This window comes from Staurois parvus, unplaced genomic scaffold (genome assembly GCF_062004578.1).
Source record: "Staurois parvus isolate SC_StPar_1 unplaced genomic scaffold, SC_StPar_1.0 ptg001528l, whole genome shotgun sequence".
Lineage (NCBI taxonomy): Eukaryota > Metazoa > Chordata > Amphibia > Anura > Ranidae > Staurois > Staurois parvus.
The window spans coordinates 257,995-280,055 of NW_028319324.1; the positions used below are offsets into that span (position 1 = coordinate 257,995).

Genomic DNA, 22,061 nt, shown 5'->3' on the forward strand with positions numbered 1-22,061 from the left:
CATACCATGCATACCGCTGCCTGCTCCCTACTGAGTCTGTACATACCATGCATACCGCTGCCTGCTCCCTACTGAGCCTGTACATATCATGCATACTGCTGCCTGCTCCCTACTGAGCCTGTACATACCATGCATACTGCTGCCTGCTCCCTACTGAGCCTGTACATACCATGCATACCGCTGCCTGCTCCCTACTGAGCCTGTACATACCATGCATACAGCTGCCTGCTCCCTACTGAGCCTGTACATACCATACATACCGCTGTCTGCTCCCTACTGAGCCTGTACATACCATGCATACTGCTGCCTGCTTCCTACTGATCCTGTACATACCATGCATACCGCTGCCTGCACCCTACTGATCCTGTACATACCATGCATACCGCTGCCTGCTCCCTACTGAGCCTGTACATACCATACATACCGCTGCCTGCTCCCTACTGAGCCTGTACATACCATGCATACCGCTGCCTGCTCCCTACTGAGCCTGTACATACCATGTATACCGCTGCCTGCTCCCTACTGAGCCTGTACATACCATGCATACTGCTGCCTGATCCCTACTGATCCTGTACATACCATGCATACCGCTGCCTGCTCCCTACTGATCCTGTACATACCATGCATACTGCTGCCTGCTCCCTACTGATCCTGTACATACCATGCATACCGCTGCCTGCTCCCTACTGATCCTGTACATACCATGCATACCGCTGCCTGCTTTCTACTGAGCCTGTACATACCATGCATACCGCTGCCTGCTCCCTACTGATCCTGTACATACCATGCATACCACTGCCTGATCCCTACTGATCCTGTACATACCACGCATACAGCTGCCTGCTCCCTACTGAGCCTGTACATACCACGCATACCGCTGTCTGCTCCCTACTGAGCCTGTACATACCACGCATACCGCTGTCTGCTCCCTACTGAGCCTGTACATACCATGCTTACCGCTGCCTGCTCCCTACTGATCCTGTACATACCATGCATACCGCTGCCTGCTCCCTACTGAGTCTGTACATACCATGCATACCGCTGCCTGCTCCCTACTGAGCCTGTACATATCATGCATACTGCTGCCTGCTTCCTACTGAGCCTGTGCATACCGCTGCCTGCTTCCTACTGAGCCTGTACATACCATGCATACCGCTGCCTGCTCCCTACTGAGCCTGTACATACCATACATACCGCTGTCTGCTCCCTACTGAGTCTGTACATACCATGCATACTGCTGCCTGCTTCCTACTGATCCTGTACATACCATGCATACCGCTGCCTGCTCCCTACTGACCCTGTACATACCATGTATACCGCTGCCTGCTCCCTATTGAGCCTGTACATACCATGCATACCACTGCCTGCACCCTACTGAGTCTGTACATACCATGCATACTGCTGCCTGCTCCCTACTGAGCCTGTACATATCATACATACCGCTGCCTGCTCCCGACTGAGCCTATACATACCATGCATACCACTGCCTGCACCCTACTGAGTCTGTACATACCATGCATACTGCTGCCTGCTCCCTACTGAGCCTGTACATATCATACATACCGCTGCCTGCTCCCGACTGAGCCTATACATACCATGCATACTGCTGCCTGCTCCCTACTGAGTCTGTACATACCATGTATACCGCTGTCTGCTCCCTACTGAGCCTGTACATACAATGCATACCACTGCCTGCTCCTTACTGAGCCTGTACATACCATGCATACCGCTGCCTGCTCCCTACTGATCCTGTACATACCATGCATACCGCTGCCTGCTCCCTACTGATCCTGTACATACCATGCATACCGCTGCCTGCTCCCTACTGATCCTGTACATACCATGCATACTGCTGCCTCCTCCTACCACCCTCCATACACAGCACCCATCTTCCAGCCAGTCAGTCCTATTACAATATGGAATCTCAGTATTCTGTTGGTACTGCCTGTCTCAGTTTGCTCCTCTCTGACGATTCCCATCTTCCCCCAGCTGTAGAAGAGAGTACGGCTGTGGATATCTTCTCGTTCGGGATGTGCGCTCTTGAGGTGAGTCCTGTTCAAGAACATCATAAGATTCTCATAAACCCCAAAACGCCAAAATACAATTGTGCATAAATTAGAGAGGGATTTAGGATCTTTACTTCCATGTCCCCAGGACAGCTGCCACCTCCCTCAGGACGTGTTCCACTGAGTGAGACAGTCCTTTTCCAGACCAGATCCCTTGTGGTGAGGTCCTCAAAAACAGCTACACAGTCCATGGGCTGTCTGAGGGCAGCAGCCACTCAGGTTCTGGAACCCTCCAAGTTCTCCAGTCCCTCGGACTATTTAACACCCTTCCAGCCCCCTTCTGGACACTCCTCTTCTGGGATTGGCTGGAGTACGATAAATATTCAGGCTGGTTATTAGCATCTCCCTCCCTAAGCTTTAATAGCTTCTTCCAGAGGTAGGGGGACGCAATCAAACTCCCAGCCTGTGAAAACCTGAACAGGCCAGAAGAAACCATCAGTGCTCCCTTTTATTCCAGAATGAGTCAAAAAACGTAATTTGCCTAGTATCATACACTAGGAGGGTGCTACACTGCTTCTCTCAAGCAATGGAAGAGGAAGGCAAGGCCAGTAATCACTGATAACAAAGGAATAAGGGGGATGGACCATGCCCTTTTCGAAACATTGGAGTAGATTTTCTAAAACTGGAACATTCATTGAAATCAATGGGACACGAATTTGCATTGAAGTCGATGGGACGTGATTTTGAATTGAAGTCAATGGGATGCGATTTTGCATTGGTGTCAATAAGTTGAGATTTTGCATTGAAGTCAATGGTGTCCCATTGATTTCAATGCAAAAACGGCTCCCATTGACTTCAATGTAAGACCGCCTCCCATTGACTTCAATGCAAAAATGCCTCCCATTGACTTCAATGCAAAATCACCTCTCAGTGCCTTCATATTTATTCCCTTGGACAAGTAGTTTTTCTAAAAAAAATTCAACACCCCTGCTTTAGGTTGTTCAATTACGCTTTGGTAATAAAACCTGGAAGCTGATTGGTTTCTATGCAGAGCTGCGTCAGATTTTGCACTCTCCAGGTTTAGTAAATAACCCCCAATGTGTCACTTTGTCCTGCATCAAGGACTGCTGAGATAAGATACACAATAAATGACAAAAGTATTGGCCCCGCCCTCCAAATCATGTGATTCAGGAGTTCCAATTCCCTCCATGGACACAGGTGTATACAATCAAGCCCCTAGGCATGCAGACTGCTTCTACAAACATTGGTGAAAGAATGGGTCGCTCTCAGGAGCTCAGTGACTCCAAGCGTGGTCCCGTGATAGGTGGCCACCTGTGCAATAAGTCCATCTGTGACATTTCCTGGCTACTAAATATTCCACGCTCAACTGTTAGTGGGATTATAACAAAGTGGAAGCCACTGGGAACAACAGCAACTCAGCCACCAAGTGGTAGGCCACGTCACATGACAGGGCGGGGTCAGCGCATGCTGAAGCACACAGTGCGCAGAAGTCACCAACTGTCTGCAGAGTCAATAGCTAAAGACCTCCAGACTTGGTGTGGCCTTCAGATGAGCCCAACAGCAGTGCGTAGAGAGCTTCATGGAATGGGTTTCCATGGCCGAGCAGCTGCATCCAAGCCTTACATCACCAAGTGCAATGCAAAGCGTCAGATGGCATGGTGTAAAGCACGCCGCCACTGGACTCTAGAGCCGTGGAGATGTGTTCTCTGGAGTGATCAATCACGCTTCTCTGCCTGGCAATCCAATGGACGTGTCTGGGTTTGGCAGTTGCCAGGAGAATGGTACTTGCCTGACTGCATTGTGCCAAGTGTAAAGTTTGGTGGAGGGGGGATTATGGTGTGGGGTTGTTTTTCAGGGGTTGGGCTTGGCCCCCTAGTTCCAGTGAAGGGAACTCTTAAGGCGACATTTTGGACAATTTCATGCTCCCAACTTTAAGGGAAGAGTTTGGGGATGGCCCCTTCCTGTTCCAACATGACTGCCCACCAGTGCACAAAGCAAGGTCCATAAAGACATGGAGGAGCCAGTTTGGGGTGGAGGAACCTGACTGTCCTGCACAGAGTCCTGACCTCAACCCCATAGAACACCTTTGAGATGAATTAGAGCGGAGACTGCGAGCCAGACCTCCTCCCCCGACATCAGTGCCTGACCTGACAAATGTGCTTCTGGAAGAATGGTCCAACCTTCCCATAGACACCCTCCTAAACCTTGTGGACGGCCTTCCCAGAAGAGTTGAAGCTGTTATAGCTGCAAAGGGCGGGGCCAACTCAATAATGAACCCTACGGACTAAGACTGGGGGGCCATTAAAGGTCATGTGCGTGGAAAGGGCGGGGCCAACTCAATATTGAACCCTACGGACTAAGACTGGGGGGCCATTAAAGGTCATGTGTGTAGAAAGGGCGGGGCCAACTCAATATTGAACCCTACGGACTAAGACTGGGGGGCCATTAAAGGTCATGTGTGTGGAAAGGGCGGGGCCAAGTTAATATTGAACCCTACGGACTAAGACTGGGGGGCCATTAAAGGTCATGTGCGTGGAAGGGCCGGCCGACCAATACTTGGGGCAATATAGTGTATTTGTCACACAGGGAGTGAATTTATTTATTGGACTGGCAGAGTTATTTATTATAGGTACTCATATAGGACATATATATATATTGTACATTCACATCAGTCCCCGCCCCCGAGGGGTGTACAATCTAAGGTCCCTAACTCACATTCATACATACACATACTAGGGAAAATTTAGACAGGAGCCAAATAACCTACCAGCATGTCTTTGGAGTGTGGGATGAAACTGGAGCATCCAGAGGAAACCCACGCAGGCACAGGGAGAACATGCAAACTCCAGGCAGGTGGTGCCATGGTTGGGATTTTAACCAAAGACCTGAGTACAGCCAGGCGCAAGTGCTAACCAGGGGCGGACTGACCATTTGGAAACTCGGGCACTGTCCGAGGGCCCGGGTCAGTAGGGGGCCCCATGAGATGCCCCTGGAACCTTTTTCATAGGCCTTTTTGAGTTTGGGCAAGGACACAGGGGCCCCATGATCCTCTATTGCCCGGGGGCCCCATGAGTTGTCAGTCCACCCCTGGTGCTAACCATTTAGCCACTGTGCTGCCCATGCACTTCTAGGCTTGTATTGTGTTTGTATTTTGTGGCTCTGAAAAGTAGGAAGAAGTACTTGAGTATGTAATGAGCGAATATAATTATAAATGATACAAAGTAACAATTGTAGAACATTGATCCAGCTATTTACATAGGATTGTAATGTGTTTGTATTTTGTAGCCATGCAAAGTAGAAAGAAGAACTAGTGTATGTAAGGAGCAAATCGAATTATAAACCAAACAAAGAAGTAACGTATTAGAATATTGATACAACTATATACAGTAAACAGATCATCTGTGAAAGCATTGAATGACTACGGGGTGAATGACAACGGGGTGAATGAGCACAGGGTGAATGAGCACAGGGTGAATGACCACGGGGTGAATGACTACGGGGTGAATGACCACGGGGTGAATGACCACGGGGTGAATGACCACGGGGTGAATGACCACGGGGTGAATGACTACGGGGTGAATGACCACGGGGTGAATGAGCACGGGGTGAATGACTACGGGGTGAATGACTACGGGGTGAATGACTACGGGGTGAATGACCACGGGGTGAATGACTACGGGGTGAATGACCACGGGGTGAATGACTACAGGGTGAATGACTACGGGGTGAATGACCACGGGGTGAATGACCACGGGGTGAATGACTACGGGGTGAATGACTACGGGGTGAATGACCACGGGGTGAATGACCACGGGCTGAATGACCACGGGGTGAATGACCACGGGGTGAATGACCACGGGGTGAATGACTACAGGGTGAATGACAACAGGGGGTGAATATAAAATGTGTGCTGGTCCTCTCCCCGTCTTTTAGCTCTGGGGAAGTGTTCCAGAATTCGGGATCTTTGGGAAGAACACGTGATCCTGTGTTGTGGCTGGGAATTTTGGCACACGGGATCTCCGGCACTCCTCTGCAGATCTCACCGTCCAGCCGAGTGTGGATAGGAGCCCACATATCTGCTCTTGTTTGATTTTCAGCCCAGAACATTTTTTGGCATAAACAAAATCTTCCGAATTCAGCCCACACATTCCGCTCGATTCACATTTCTTGGATGTGACATTTTTGTTCCTTGAGGACGCCTCACATTCTGTTCAGTAATGTCACATTTTTCATTAGTTAAATGTGTCACTGATTTTACTATAAATAGGGATTGCCTCGGGATATTGCCGGTGTTTTTGCTCCCAGTTGGTCAGCCAAACCTCGGGGCACCCCTTTGGACACCTTTTTACTAGTTTTTCTCTTTACATTCATAAATATTATAACAATCATCTTTTAGAGCAGAGACATAGGAGCAGGGTGATGCTCTGCAGATGTAATACTAGATTTATAATAGGAAAGCGGTGGGCGCAGGGTGATGCTCTGCAGATGTAATACTAGATTTATAATAGGAAAGCGGTGGGCGCAGGGTGATGCTCTGCAGATGTAGAATAGAAGCAGGAGCTGGGTGATGCTCTGCAGATGTAATACTAGATTTATTATAGGAAAGAGGTGCGCAGAAGGTGATGCTCTGCAGATATAGAAGAGTATCCAGAGCAGGGTGATGCTCTGCAGATGTAATACTAGATTTCTAATAGGAAAGAGGTGGGCACAGGGCGATGCTCTGCAGATGTAATACTAGATTTATGGTAGGAAAGAGGTGGGCACAGGGCGATGCTCTGCAGATGTATTACTAGATTTATGGTAGGAAAGAGGTGGGCACAGGGTGATGCTCTGCAGATGTAGGAGAAGCAGGGTGATGCTCTGCAGATGTATTACTAGATTTATGGTAGGAAAGAGGTGGGCACAGGGTGATGCTCTGCAGATGTAGAAGAGAAGTGGGAGCAGGGTGATGCTCTGCAGATGTAATCCTAGATTTATAATAGAAAAGAGGTGGGCACAGGGTGATGCTCTGCAGGTGTAATACTAGATTTATAATAGGAAAGAGGTGGGCATAGGGTGATGCTCTGCAGGTGTAATACTAGATTTATAATAGGAAAGAGGTGGGCATAGGGTGATGCTCTGCAGATGTAATACTAGATTTATAATAGGAAAGAGGTGGGCATAGGGTGATGCTCTGCAGATGTAATCCTAGATTTATAATAGAAAAGAGGTGGGCACAGGGTGATGCTCTGCAGATGTAATCCTAGATTTATAATAGAAAAGAGGTGGGCATAGGGTGATGCTCTGCAGATGTAATACTAGATTTATAATAGGAAAGAGGTGGGCACAGGGTGATGCTCTGCAGATGTAATACTAGATTTATAATAGGAAAGAGGTGGGCACAGGGTGATGCTCTGCAGATGCATTACTGGGTATATTGGAAGAGAGAGGTGGACAGAAGGTGATGCTCTGCAGATGTAGAAGAGAAGCAGGGTGATGTTCTGCAGATGTAATACTAGAGTTATGGTAGGAAAGAGATGGGCAGAAGGTGATGCTCTGCAGATGTAGGAGAAGCAGGGTGATGTTCTGCAGATGTAGGAGAAGCAGGGTGATGCTCTGCAGATGTATTACTAGATTTATGGTAGGAAAGAGGTGGGCACAGGGCGATGCTCTGCAGATGTAGAAGAGGAGTAGGGTGATGCTCTGCAGATGTATTACTAGATTTATAATAGGAAAGAGGTGGGCATAGGGTGATGCTCTGCAGAGCTTTGACTTTTAAATGAAGGTGGGGAGGGAGGGATGGAGTGGATGAATGTGCAGGCTGAAATTGTGTGATTGTAGATCCGTATACGGATGAAGATGACCTGTCATTGTCATTATCATTGCAGATGGCTGTGCTGGAGATTCAGTCTAATGGGGAAAAAGTGTTGGAGGAGAATATAAAGCGAGCCATAAGCTCCTTGGAGGACCCCAATATGAAGGTGAGGGAAGAGCACTTCTAGGAGTGAATGTCTGGTTGGAGTTCTGTTCGGCATGTGAACTGATCCTGATTGACACTTTGTAACATGATTTTCCAGGAATTTATCATGCAGTGTCTCTCGGTTTTCCCGAAGAAACGTCCATCGGCACACGACCTGCTCTTCCACCGAGTGTTGTTTGAGGTTCATTCACTGAAGCTCCTGGCGGCGCACTGCTTCCTCAACACCCCCTGTAAGTATTAACGCTGAAGTTTAATCTGCTTGTATTTTGCATTCCCTGGTTCCTCACCCCCCCCCCCCTCGTCGGCATGCTGATGAAAAATCTTTTCATTTGCGTGAAATATCTTATTTTAATTCCAGTTATATCATCACTGGCTTTCTGCGCTTCTCTATGCGATGCAGGCAGATTGTGGCTGGTGGGAGGGGCCAGCAGAGTGCTGTACAGCTTCCTGAAAACATCACAACACCCGCCCTCAGTCCTCCTTTTCATCAGGTGTCCCCAATAGAGTCCCCCTTTACATCAGCTGTCCCCAGTAGAATCCCCTTTTACATCAGGTGTCTCAAGTAGAACCCCCTTTTACATCAGGTGTACCCAATAGAGTCCCCATTTACATCAGGTGTCCCCAGTAGAGACCCGTTTACATCAGGTGTCCCCAGTACAGTCCTCCTTTTCATCAGGTGTCCCCAATAGAGTCCCCCTTTACATCAGGTGTCCCCAATAGAGTCCCCCTTTACATCAGGTGTCCCTTGTAGAACCCCATTTTACATCAGGTGTCCCCAGTAGAGTCCCCCTTTACATCAGGTGTCCCCAGTAGAGTCCCCCTTTACATCAGGTGTCCCCAGTAGAGTCCCCCTTTACATCAGGTGTCCCCAGTAGAGTCCCCCTTTACATCAGGTGTCCCCAGTAGAGTCCCCCTTTACATCAGGTGTCCCCAGTAGAGTCCCCCTTTACATCAGGTGTCCCCAATAGAGTCCCCCTTTACATCAGGTGTCCCCAATAGAGTCTCCCTTTACATCAGGTGTCCTCAATAGAGACCCGTTTACATCAGGTGTCCCCAGTAGAGTCCCCCTTTACATCAGGTGTCCCCAGTAGAGTCCCCCTTTACATCAGGTGTCCTCAATAGAGACCCGTTTACATCAGGTGTCCCTAGTACAGTCCTCCTTTTTATCAGGTGTTCCCAATAGAGTCCCTCTTTACACCAGGTGTCCCCAGTAAGAATCCCATTTTACATAAGGCGTCCCCAATAAAGTCCCCCTTTACATCAGATGACTCCAACAGAGCCCCCCTTTACATCAGGTGTCCCCAATACAGTCCTCCTTTACATAAGGTGTCCCCAGTAGAACCTCCCTTTACATCAGGTTCCCCAATAGAGTCTCCCTTTACATCAGGTGTCCCCAGTAAGAGTCCAATTATACATAAGATATCCCCAATAAAGTCCCCTTTTACATCAGGTGTCCCCAATTCAGTCTTCCTTTGCATAAGGTGTCCCCAGTAGAACCCTCCCTTTACATCAGGTGCCCCCAGTAGAGACCCATTTACATCAGGTGTCCCCAATACAGTCCTCCTTTACATCAGGTGTCCCCAGTAGAGTCCCCCTTGACATCAGGTGTCCCCTAAAGAGTCTCCTTTTACATCAGGTGTCCCCTAAAGAGTCTCCTTTTACATCAGGTGTCCCCAATACAGTCCCCTTTACATCAGGTGTCCCCAATAGAGTCTCCTTTTACATCAGGTGTCCCCAGATTTTTTTACATGTGATTACTGGCTATAGCTGCCAGCAGCAATCATTGTGTTCTGCCAGCCGAGAAGGTGAGCCCCCTCCCCTCCCCCCACCTCTCAGCAGAACACAATATCACTGGGGTAGGCATTCAAATGATTTTTTTTCCTTCCAACCACGATGGAAGGAAATAAAATTGTATAATCTATCGGCTACCTAATTCCTCAAACTGTACGATCTTGAGGACTCTGCTTTCGACAGCCAGTAGGCACAGAGCACTTAGCCTTTCCTGGGTCACCAAGGTTCTCCGATAATTCTTTATCAGTGACAATTCGCTGAACGACTTTTCTTCCAAACAGTTCAGTAACACCTGGAAAGGTATCAGCAAGCCCTTCATCATGTAATAAAATTGCCTGTTGAGATGAAGTGAGACTGGACAGGAGCCCCCTTATAAATCCAGTAGGGTCTCAGTAATTGTGGGTGGACACACAGCCCATGAGGGTAGGGTCTCAGTAATTGTGGGTGGACACACAGCCCATGAGGGTAGGATTTCAGTAATTGTGGGTGGGCACACAACCCATAAGGGTAGGGTCTCAGTAATCGTGGGTGGACACACAGCCCATGAGGGTAGGGTCTCAGTAATCATGGGTGGACACACAGCCCATGAGGGTAGGGTCTCAGTAATTGTGGGTGGACACCAGGGGTGGACTGACCATTTGGAAACTCGAGCACTGCCCAAGGGTCAGGTCAGTAGGGGGCCCCATGAGATGCCCCTGGTTTTCAAAGGCTTTTTTGAGTTTGGGCAAGGACACAGGGGCCCCATGATTTCCTATTGCCTGGGGGGTTGTCAGTCGTTGTGAGTTGTCAGTCCGCCCCTGGTGGACACACAGCCCATGAGGGTAGGGTCTCAGTAATTGTGTGTGGACACACAGCCCACGAGGGTTGGGTCTCAGTAATTGTGGGTGGGCACACAGCCCACGAGGGTAGGGTCTCAGAGACTTGACAAAGCGCATGCGCGCGAAACATGTTGTCCCAGCAACCGGCCTCTTCCTTCTAAAGCTGCGGCTCCAGCAAGAGTTCCCCCCCTCCGTCTCTCCACATCGTGGTGACGTCATCCAGGACGCTGGGACGTCGGGTAAACGTGGTCCCTGCACTGACAGGCATTCTACTCCACTGCTTCCCTCTGAGCGGACGGGCCGTCCATCTTGGAACCTGGTTTCCTAAAGCCACAGGCTGGTTATTTATTATTGTTTTACCATATGACTTATTAAAGGCACACCTCCATACAAGGTGTATTATTTCTATCACAAAACTACACAGCGCCTGGCTCCTGTTCATATCTCAGTAATTGTGGGTGGACACTGCCCATGAGGGTAGGGTCTCGGGACATAAAGGAGGCCTAAGTACACAAGGGAAGGGTCAGAATCTATGAGGGCAAAGAGTCAGAAAATAAAAGTTGATCTTAATTCATGAGGGTGGGGCAGGGGCGGACTGACAACTCATGGGGCCCCCGGGCAATAGGGGATCATGGGGCCCCTGTGTCCTTACCCAAACTCAAAAAAGCCTATGAAAAAGGTACCAGGCAGGGGCGGACTGACAACTCATGGGCCCCCTGGGCAATAGGGGATCATGGGGCTCCTGTGTCCTTGCCCAAACTCAAAAAAGCCTATGAAAAAGGTACCAGGCAGGGGCGGACTGACAACTCATGGGCCCCCTGGGAAATAGGGGATCATGGGGCTCCTGTGTCCTTACCCAAACTCAAAAAAGCCTATGAAAAAGGTACCAGGCAGGGGCGGACTGACAACTCATGGGCCCCCTGGGCAATAGGGGATCATGGGGCTCCTGTGTCCTTGCCCAAACTCAAAAAAGCCTATGAAAAAGGTACCAGGCAGGGGCGGACTGACAACTCATGGGCCCCCTGGGAAATAGGGGATCATGGGGCTCCTGTGTCCTTGCCCAAACTCAAAAAAGCCTATGAAAAAGGTACCAGGGGCATCTCATGGGGCCCCCTACTGACCCCGGGCCCTCGGGCAGTGTCCGAGTTTCCAAATGGTCAGTCCGCCCCTGGGGTGGGGTAACCGTGCATGAAGAAGTAGACTCAGTACAGGATCTTAATACATAAGGGAGGAGACCCAGTCTCTGATGCAGGAAATTGACTTTATAAAGGTGGGGTCCTTGAGGTTACTTGAAGAGGGAAGCAAGTCCATTAAGTTAGTACTGTACATGGGGAAGAAACTTTGTATATGGGAGAGGGGACTCTCTATGAAAGGGATAATTCAGCTTATGAAGGTATGGTCTAAGTACAGTATATCAGGAGGAGGGCATTTAGTCAGTTCAAGAGGGCACACTGTTAATAAAGGAGGGGGTAAGACCACTAGGGTGTAGGTACAATTCACAAGGAATTCAGTACATGGAAGAAGGAGAAGAAAACCATGATTAGGCTAAATCCTTAAGTGGGAGAGCACAATCCATGAGGTTGGTGGTTCAGTTCCTTTAGGGCAAGACCATGAGGGGGGACTTCATACATGAGTAGGACCTGTCTTTAGAGGAGGGGAATCAGTTTATGAGTGTGGTGGTTCAGTTCCCTTAGGGTAGGGCCATGAGGGGGGACTTCCTACATGAGAAGGACCTGTCTTTGGAGGAGGGGACTCAGTTCATGAGGGTGGTGGTTCAGTTCCTTTAAGGTAGGACCATGAGGGGGGACTTCCTACATGAGAAGGACCTGTCTTTAGAAGAGAGGACTCAGTTCATGAGGGAGGTGGTTCAGTTCCCTTAGGTAGGACCATGAGGGGGGACTCCTACATGAGAAGGACCTGTCTTTGGAGGAGGGGACTCAGTTTATGAGGGTGGTGGTTCAGTTCCTTTAGGGTAGGACCATGAGGGGGGATTTCCTACATGAGAAGGACCTGTCTTTGGAGGAGGGGACTCAGTTCATGAGGGATGGGGTTCAGTCCAATGAAGCTGACATAGTGGACTGAAGCGGACATAGTCTATCGGGAAAGAGGTGCAGAGCCTAGGTGCATTGACTGACTATGGTAAAGTTTTATGATTAGAGAAGAGTGAAGCAGTAACAGACTTTGGTGTCAGTGAAATCTGTGAAATTTGATTTGTTCTTTTTGGAAGAACGAATCCTACTCCATACAGAGTTGGGGCCAATTGTTTGTTGTTAAAGGCCCAACTGTTGGGCCTGTAACAAGAAACTCAATTCAGTCTAAGTCAGCCATAACTCTCCTCTCTTCGACTGTGGAACACCCATCTATCTGTCCATCCCATCATTCTCCTCTCGTTCATTATCCATCTCTGTTCTGTTACTACTGCTATCTTTTTCATAATTTTCTTTCCTACCCCACAGTCTTCTCAGTCTCTTCTTTTTGACTTCTCTCTCATTCTCTTTCCATTCATTCCTTCTTTTCTACAATGCTTGCCAATGTTTTCACCTAATACCACAGATTATAATACACCCAAACACTCATTGTCCCTCAACAATACCTTGTCCAATTTTCCCTAGTGATGGGACCCATCAATAGTCACTGGTGATAATCAATGTATTGTTGAGGGACGATGAGTGTTTGGGTGTATTATGAGAAGACACTGTACTCTGGTTCAATGCTGGACACACATTGTCCAATTTTCCCTAGTGATGGGACCCATCAATAGTCACTGGTGATAATCAATGTGTGTCCAGCATTGAACCATAGTACAGTGTCCTCTCCCAGTCCTGGCCTGGTCTGTGGACCTTGAGGACCAGAGTTGGACACCCAATTGTGATATCACTCTGTCATATTGTCTCTGCAGACATCACACACGATAGCCTATTGGAGGAGAAGACCAAAATGATCGACCCTCAGGGTATCATGGCTACTATGCCGCGGAAGGGTCAGCCGACTATGCAATGGAGGTAAATGTGAGCTATTTTGCTAAAAGAGTGAATGGCCGAAGGCAATACATGGTTTTGAAGGGGGTCAGCTGTCAGCTAAGCCCTGGGATGAGATCATGAAAAATTACATTCACCAGCCTTTATTAGGTCCACTTGTTCAATTGCTTGGTAACACAAATTTATAATCAGCTAATCACATGGCAGCAACTCAATGCCTTTAGGCATCTAGACGTGGTGAAGACGACTTGCTGAAGTTCAAACTGAGCATCAGAATAGGGAAGATAGGAGATGTAAGTGACTTTGAACGTGGCATGGTTATTGGTGCCAGACGGGCTGGTCTGAGTATTTCAAAAACTGCTGATCTACTGGGACTTTCACACACAACCATTTCTAGGGTTTACAGAGATTGGTCTGCAAAAGAGAAAATATCCAGTGAGCGGCAAAAATGCCTTGTTGATGTCAGAGGAGAATGGGCAGACTGGTTCAAGATGATAGAAAGGCAACAGTTACTCAAATATACTCGTTACAACCAAGGTATGCAGAATACCATCTCTGAACACACAATACGTCAAAGCAGGTGGGCTACAGTAGCAGAAGACCACACCGGCGGGTCACTCCAGTCAGCTAAGAACAGGAAACGGAGGCTACAATTCGCGCAGGCTCACCAAAATTGGGCACCAGAAAATTGGAAAAACATTGCCTGGTCTTATTAGTCTCGATTTTAGCTGCAGCATTCAGATGGTAGGGTCAGAATTTGATGAAAACATGGATCCATCCTGCCTTGTATCAACTGTTCAGGCTGGTGGTGGTGGTGTAATGGTGTGAGAGGTATTTTCTTGGCACAATTTGGGCCCCTTAGTACCAACAGTACAGTGTACCCATCTTCTGATGGCTCCTTCTAACAGGATAATGTCACAAAGCACAAGTCATCTCAAACTGGTTTCTTGAACATGACAATGAGTTCACTGTACTCCAATGGCCTCCACAGTCACCAGATCTCAATCCAATAGAGGAAATTTGGGATGTGGTGGAATGGGAAATTCGCCTCATGGATGTGCAGTCAACCAATCTGCAGCAACTGCGTGATGCTGTCATGTCAATATGGACTAAAATCTCTGAGGAATGTTTCCAACACCTTGTTGAATGTATGCCACCAAGAATGAAGGCAGTTCTGAAGGCAAAAGTGTCCCGTGAGTGCATATTTGTAAGCCATTAGATGTGTGCTCTTAATGTGGATGTTGGGCATATTGGTCACGGGGCCACAGGAGGTGTTTTTGAGGCCAATGGAGACATTTTGGACTACAAGAAGTGCTTGGCAATAGAAATGGTCTCACTCAATCTCCTATCTTTACCAGGTATTCCCAGGTTGGGTCTATGGAGCTGGACAAGTTTCTGGAAGATGTCAGGTGAGAAGACACTGCGGTCAGCTGTTGATGGCTTTCACTGCCTGGATCTCTCTTTTCATTATGACATTATCTAACCTTCATATTCTCACCTCCTCTCCCACATACTCTCTCTGCTCCAGATCTTCTTGGCCAGTCACAATCTGAGTATTGTCTCTCTGATTACCTGTGTTATGGAGAATGTCTCTTTCTCTCTGTCTCTGCCGCTCTACTCTTCTGTCCCCTGCTTTGTCTCTCTCTTTCGCTTTCCCATTTCCCCAACTTTCTGGCTTCTTTGAATTTAATGTTCTTGTGGTTCCTCTAGAAATGGAATTTACCCACTCATGAACTTTGCCGTCTCTCGTCCTCATGTCCTGCCACGCGCCCTCTCACAGTCCCAGGAAGATCTACAGACAGTAAAGACCCCCACACCAGAGCCGGTGGAGGTGGAGACCCGGAAGGTGGGCCACAGAGAATACCGTGTGATATAAGAGGATGTGGTCAGTAATTATAGACAGTTACCCCTAATGTTTTGTGTTTTTTCTTATTGCAGGTCACCCAGATGCACTGTAGCCTAGAGCGCAGGGAAGACAAGGCACGCTTACATGTATGTAACACACAGATCCGTGTTACTAGAATTCAATTCCATGAGTACTAAAGCTACTGTGTGATGAGATGGTTCTTATATTGTTCTGCATATGATGAAGAGAAAGGTGGGAAGGGGGATGGGGTCTCATGGGTGGACAAGAATTGCGTATGGATCGATATCCGTTATTGATCCTATTTGTGCTCCTATTGAAAGGTCACTTTTGTAAGTTCCACCTATTTTTACAGTCGCTTGGGCAAATTCCTCCACCCATTGTCACCAGACCTCAAGAAAAGTGAAAATAAGAGAAAAAATTAATTTTTGCCAGTTGTCCCCAAACTGTAGCCCATGGGCTGTATACAGACCCTTTCTTGCTTTTAGCAAACTCTTCAGACACTGCTTCCCACTGACACCACTGATGGGGCACTATGATTTTCAAGAACAAAAAAAGAGGCACAATTTCTCCCACTGATGCTAGGAACTAGTCCATGCACTAACAACTATGGAAAGCTATTCCTTCCACTGACACCAATGATAGGGCAGTATTCTTGACATTGACACCAACTATAGGGCACTATTCCTCCCATCGACTCCAATAAAAGGGCACCATTCCTACCAATGACTCCAATGATGGGGCACTATTCTTGCCACTGACACCAATCATGGGGCACTATTCCTCCCACTGATACCAACTACGGGGCACTATAACTCCCACTGACTTCAATGAAGAGGCACCATTCCTTCCACTGACACCAATAATTGGACACTATTCTTTACATCTTCCCACTGACTCCAATCATGGGACACTGTTCCTTCCACTGACTCCAACAATGGGGCACTTATTCCTCTCACTTACACTAATGATGGGGCATCATTTTTTCCTCTGACCCCCACAATAGGGCACTTATTCCTCTCAATGACTCCATTGATGGCACATAATTACTCCCACAGACACCTACGATGGAGCATTAATCCTCCTACTGACAGCAATGATGGGGCATCATTCCTCCCACTGACACCAACAATGGGGCATTACTCCTCCCACTGACTCCAAGGAGGGGGAACTATTTCCCCCACTGACACCAAGGACAGGCCATTATTCCTCTTACCATAGATGCTAGCCTTTTTTTTACTCCCACTGACAGTCACATCTGGGAGGGGGGATTGTTGATTCCACTGACCATTGACACTGGGGAATTTTCTATCCCCACTTGCCATAGTTTGGCCACTCTTAAAAAAGAGGCACAATTTCTCCCACTGACCCTGGGAACTGTTCCTTGCACTGATAACATTGGGGCACTATTCCTTCCACTGACATCAATTACGGGGCACTATTTCTCCCACTGACACCAACAATGAGACACTATTCCTCCCACTGACACCAACAATGGGGCACTATTCCTCCCACAGACACCAATGATGGGGCACTATTCATCCCACTGACACCAACAATAGGGCACTATTTCTCCCACAGACACCAAGGATGGTCCATTATTCCCACCCCCACTTAACACAATCATTTTTTACTCCCATCAACAGCCAGACATGAGGGATTGCTGACTTACACTGTCCATTGACACCAGTGTATTTTTTACCTTCACTAACCACTGTCTGGCTACCCTGAGATCTGAAGAGAATTAAATTGGCCAATTGTTTAGAAGGTTTGAGGGCCCCTGCTCCAACCAATTGTTTTTCTTTTTTTCCCAGAGAGGGAAATGTCCTCAGTGTTCTATTTTCCAGTCTTTCTTGTGTTCACCATTGTTCTCCACAACTCTCCATTTTGTACTTCTATTAGCTGGAGAAAATCTTGTGTGGAGCACAACAAAATGAAAATAACTTTGCCACCATTAACAGATGGGCTCCAAGGAAGACCTCTCACCATCCAAGTGACAGCAGTAACATGACTGTGTGGAGCATGCAGTAAAGTGAACAAATTGTTTGCCCTCCCCACCCTCCCTCTATGAAGATAACAAGATACATTGGCCTACAGGCATTTTAATGGACAAATTGTTTTAAGTAATATTGGTCGGGCCTTCCAAGACCCATTTATTATTAGTTAAATATTCATCCCACCATTTGTACCTACTAGCAGTACCATGACGGGGCAAGGCTCTTTAGTATTCAAGACAAAAAGGCCAGACCCCCCCTCCAACAGCTTTAGAAGCATAGGCACATGTTCTGCCCTTTTTATGTCCCCCCCCCTTCCCTCCTGCTTCAAAGCCCAAGGTGGACACCACTTTTGCCTACCATGTGGCCCAGGCCTGGTCCTTGGGAAGTCTTCTTCTCTATTCCACACCAGACCCTGCATTCCATTTGAGTTCCAGTTTGGAGTTCTAATACCCCCTCCCCCCAGCATACCACAATGCAATATACTCACCTATTGATTGTCATTGTTGCACTGATGTGAAGCCAATGATAGAATCTTTCACACTAAGTAGTATGGAGTCCATATATGAAAAGCACTCCAGACCATCCACAATACTCACGTAAGCATGTGTATAGCACTTTAAAAAAATCCTAGGACAACCCTTAAACCGATCAGCTTCCTGTGCATTCTTGAAGCCTCTATCCACTGGTTTTGGACTCAATATATGGAAAGCACTCTGTACTCCCTCAAAGGAACAGATGCAGCGCTAACAAACCCCGCCCTACGCGTTTCGTCGCATAACGTCATCAGGAGAAGACAAAGTCTTCTCTGTTCCACACCAGCCCCTCATTCCATTTGAGTTCTAGTTTGGAGTTCTAATACCCTCTCCCCCCAGCATACCACAATGCAATATACTCACCTATTTATTGTCATTGTTGCAGTGGTGTGAAGCCAATGATAGAATCTTTCACACTAAGTACGTCTAGGTTTGGGGATATAACTTTTCTCAGGGCTGCATAGGTAGGTCAAACTGCGTGTTTGGTCCTTCTGCAAGCCCCTAAACCGATCAGCTTCCTGTGCATTCTTGAAGTCTCTATCCACTGGTTTTGGACTCAATATATGAAAAGCACTCTGTACTCCCTCATAGGAACAGATGCGGCGCTAACAAACCACTCCCTACACGTTTTGTCGTATGACATCATCAGGAACGGACAAAGTCTTCTTCTCTGTTCCACACCAGCCCCTGCATTCCATTTGAGTTCCAGTTTGGAATTCTAATACCCCCTCCCTCCAGCATACCACAATGCAATATACTCACCTATTTATTGTCATTGTTGCACTGGTGTGAAGCCAATGATAGAATTTTTCATACTAAGTACGTCCAGGTTTGGGGATATAACTTTTCTCAGGGCTGCATAGGCAGGTCAAACTGCGTGTTTGGTGCTTCTGCAAGCCCCTAAACCGATCAGCTTCCTGTGCACTCTTGAAGTCTCTATCCACTGGTATTGGACTCCATATATGAAAAGCACTCTGTACTCCCTCATAGGAACAGATGCGGCGCTAACAAACCACTCCCTACACGTTTCGTAGTATAACGTCATCAGGAACGGACAAAGTCTTCTTCTCTGTTCCACACCAGCCCCTGCATTCCATTTGAGCTCCAGTTTGGAGTTCTAATACCCCCTCCCTTCAGCATACCACAATGCAATATACTCACCTATTTATTCCCATTGTTGCACTGGTGGGAAGTCAATGATAGAATCTTTCACACTAAGTATGTCCAGGTTTGGGGATATAACTTTGCTCAGGGCTGCATAGGCAGGTCAAACTGCGTGTTTGGTGCTTCAGCAAGCCCCTAAACCGATCAGCTTCCTGTGTACTCTTGAAGTCTCTATCCACTGGTTTTGGACTCCATATATGAAAATCACTCCAGACCATCCACAATACTCATGTAAGCATGTGTATAGCACTTTAAAAAAAATCCTAGGACACTGCGTTTCCTCTGCACTCCCTCATAGGAACAGATGCGGCGCTAACAAACCACTCCCTATGCGTTTCGTCACATGACATCATCAGGAGTGGACAAAGTCTTCTTCTCTGTTCCACACCAGACCCTGCATTGCATTTGAGTTCCAGCTTGGAGTTCTAATACCCCCTCCCTCCAGCATACCACAATGCAATATACTCACCTATTTATTGTCATTGTTGCACTGGTGTGAAGCCAATAATAGAATCTTTCACACTAAGTACGTCCAGGTTTGGGTATATAACTTTGCTCAGGGCTGCATAGGTAGGTCAAACTGGGCGTTTGGTGCTTCAGCAAGCCCCTAAACCGATCAGCTTCCTGTGCACTCTTGAAGTCTCTATCCACTGGTTTTGGACTCCATATATGAAAAGCACTCTGTACTCCCTCATAGGAACAGATGCAGCACTAACAAACCACTCCCTACACATTTCGTCGCATGACATCATCAGGAGCGGACAAAGTCTTCTTCTCTGTTCCACACCAGCCCCTGCATTCCATTTGAGTTCCAGTTTGGAGTTTTAATACCCCCTCCCTCTAGCATACCACAATGCAATATACTCACCTATTTATTCCCATTGTTGCACTGGTGTGAAGTCAATGATAGAATCTTTCACACTAAGTACGTCCAGGTTTGGGGATATAACTTTGCTCAGGGCTGCATAGGCAGCTCAAACTGCACGTTTGGTGCTTCAGCAAGCCCCTAAACCAATCAGCTTCTTGTGTACTCTTGAAGTCTCTATCCACTGGTTTTGGACTCCATATATGAAAATCCCTCCAGACCATGCACAATACTCATGTAAGCATGTGTATAGCACTTTTAAAAAAAATCCTAGGACACTGCGTTTCCTCTGTACTCCCTCATAGGAACAGGTATGGCGCTAACAAACCCCTCCCTACACGTTTCGTCGCATGACATCATCAGGAGCGGACAAAGTCTTCTTCTCTGTTCCACACCAGACCATTCATTCCATTTGGGTTCCAATACCCCTCCCTCCAGCATACCACAATGCAATACACTCACCTATTTTTTGTTTTTGTTGCACTGGTGTGAATCCAATGATAGAATCTTTCACACTAAGTACATCCAGGTTTGGGGATACAAGTTTTCTCAGGGCTGAAACCCTATGCAGGCACTCTGTGGTGGCCTATGTTCGTTTTTTCTTGTTTGACCCCTGTCCCCGGTGTCACTGCTTCTTATAGCGTCCCTGCTACAAATGATTTCTCTTGATACAAGCCGCCATTGTAATAAATGTCCATTTCTACATTGGAGCTCCCTATACCTTCTGCTGTGTCATGAGTCTCTCTTTTCACAGCTCACCCTCTATCTGAAGCTGGACGACAAGCTGCACCGACACCTGAGCTGTGACCTGCTGCCCAGTAAGTAATATTTCTCCAAAGGGCGTCCCTAGGATTGGTGTCACCCGGTGCTGTAACACTGTGACACCCCCTCAGACGATCCCCGTAGAATGGATCGGATCTGCGGATTGAGCATAATGGATCGGAGTCCGATCCATTATGCTCCCCAATCCGCAGATCCGATCCATCCTGCGGGGATCGTCGGCTTGCTTTACAACTTACTTTTTTCGTGGAGTGGGTCCACTGTCACCCTGTATAGGTTGCATGCCGACGATCCCCGCAGAATGGATCAGATTGGGGAGCATAATGAATCTGAGTCCAATCCATTATGCTCCCCAATCCGCAGATCCGATCCATCCTGTGGGGATCGTCGGCTTGCTTTGCAACTTACTTTTTCGTGGAGCGGGTCCGGTGTCACCCCGTATAGGTTGCATGCCGACGATCCCCGCAGGATGGTTCGAATCTGCGGACTGAGCATAATGAATCGGAGTCCGATCCATTATGCTCCCCAATCCGCAGATCCCATCCATGCAACCTATACCGGGTGACACCGGACCCACTCCACGAAGAGGTAAGTTGTAAAGAAAGCCGACGATCCCCGCAGGATGGATATTAGAGCACCCCCCGCATATGCCTCGGTATGCCACTGGGTGCTCTAATATAGGGGGTTGTTCCTGCAAGCCATGGCCCCATTCATTCACACAGCGAAGATTTCTGGAGGGAAGAAAAAGGTAAGTGTTTGAGCAGATTGGCTGCACTCATGAGAGAAAAAAAACATGGTGGTCTTTGAAAAAAGCTTAGAGGCTAATCTTCAGCAGCCCCCCCCCCCCCATCCTCTGTGCCAGGCGCAGCGCACGCAGTGGTTCCGTGGCAGAAAAAATGGCAGTCTGTTGTCCACAAAGGGTAACAGTCTCAAACATCTCCATCCATGTGTCCAACAACTGACCAATTCCTCTCCTCCTTCCTCCAGATGAGAGCTCTCAGACGCTGGCCTCTGAACTCGTCCATTATGGCTTTATCAGCGAGGTAAGGTTTCCCAGAATCCATTGCACAGACACGCTCTGCCAGTGTATGTATTTTTCATCCGAAATATATACAGTATATAAAATGTATTTATTGAAATATATTGAATACGACCAAAATTGTAGTCTTTCAAATATATGTCAATATATTTGTGAAGAAAATTTTTAAAATATATTTCAAATATATTTTTCTTCCACGCGGGGTCATATGACCATATCATCTCCAAACTTTCCTCAGCTGAGTTC

General features: G+C 47.6%; 1 protein-coding gene across 6 annotated transcripts in view; it reads left to right on the top strand.

The window, feature by feature from the left end:
- The window catches only part of NRBP2 (nuclear receptor binding protein 2), a 141,305-nt gene that overhangs the window by 112,451 nt on the left and 6,793 nt on the right, over nt 1-22,061 (top strand). For 5 of the 6 annotated variants that reach the window (XR_016308501.1, XR_016308502.1, XR_016308500.1 and 2 more), the window contains 9 exons: nt 1,990-2,045; nt 7,895-7,987; nt 8,084-8,216; nt 13,495-13,597; nt 14,932-14,982; nt 15,284-15,419; nt 15,512-15,565; nt 20,751-20,814; nt 21,764-21,819. Coding sequence is in view for 3 of the 6 variants with exons in the window: in XM_089662727.1 (XP_089518853.1) it covers nt 1,990-2,045; nt 7,895-7,987; nt 8,084-8,216; nt 13,495-13,597; nt 14,932-14,982; nt 15,284-15,419; nt 15,512-15,565; nt 20,751-20,814; nt 21,764-21,819 (746 nt within the window). In the remaining 3 variants the exon portion in view is untranslated. The remainder of the gene's footprint in view (nt 1-1,989; nt 2,046-7,894; nt 7,988-8,083; nt 8,217-13,494; nt 13,598-14,931; nt 14,983-15,283; nt 15,420-15,511; nt 15,566-20,750; nt 20,815-21,763; nt 21,820-22,061) is intronic. The other variant, XM_089662728.1, reaches the window with a different exon arrangement.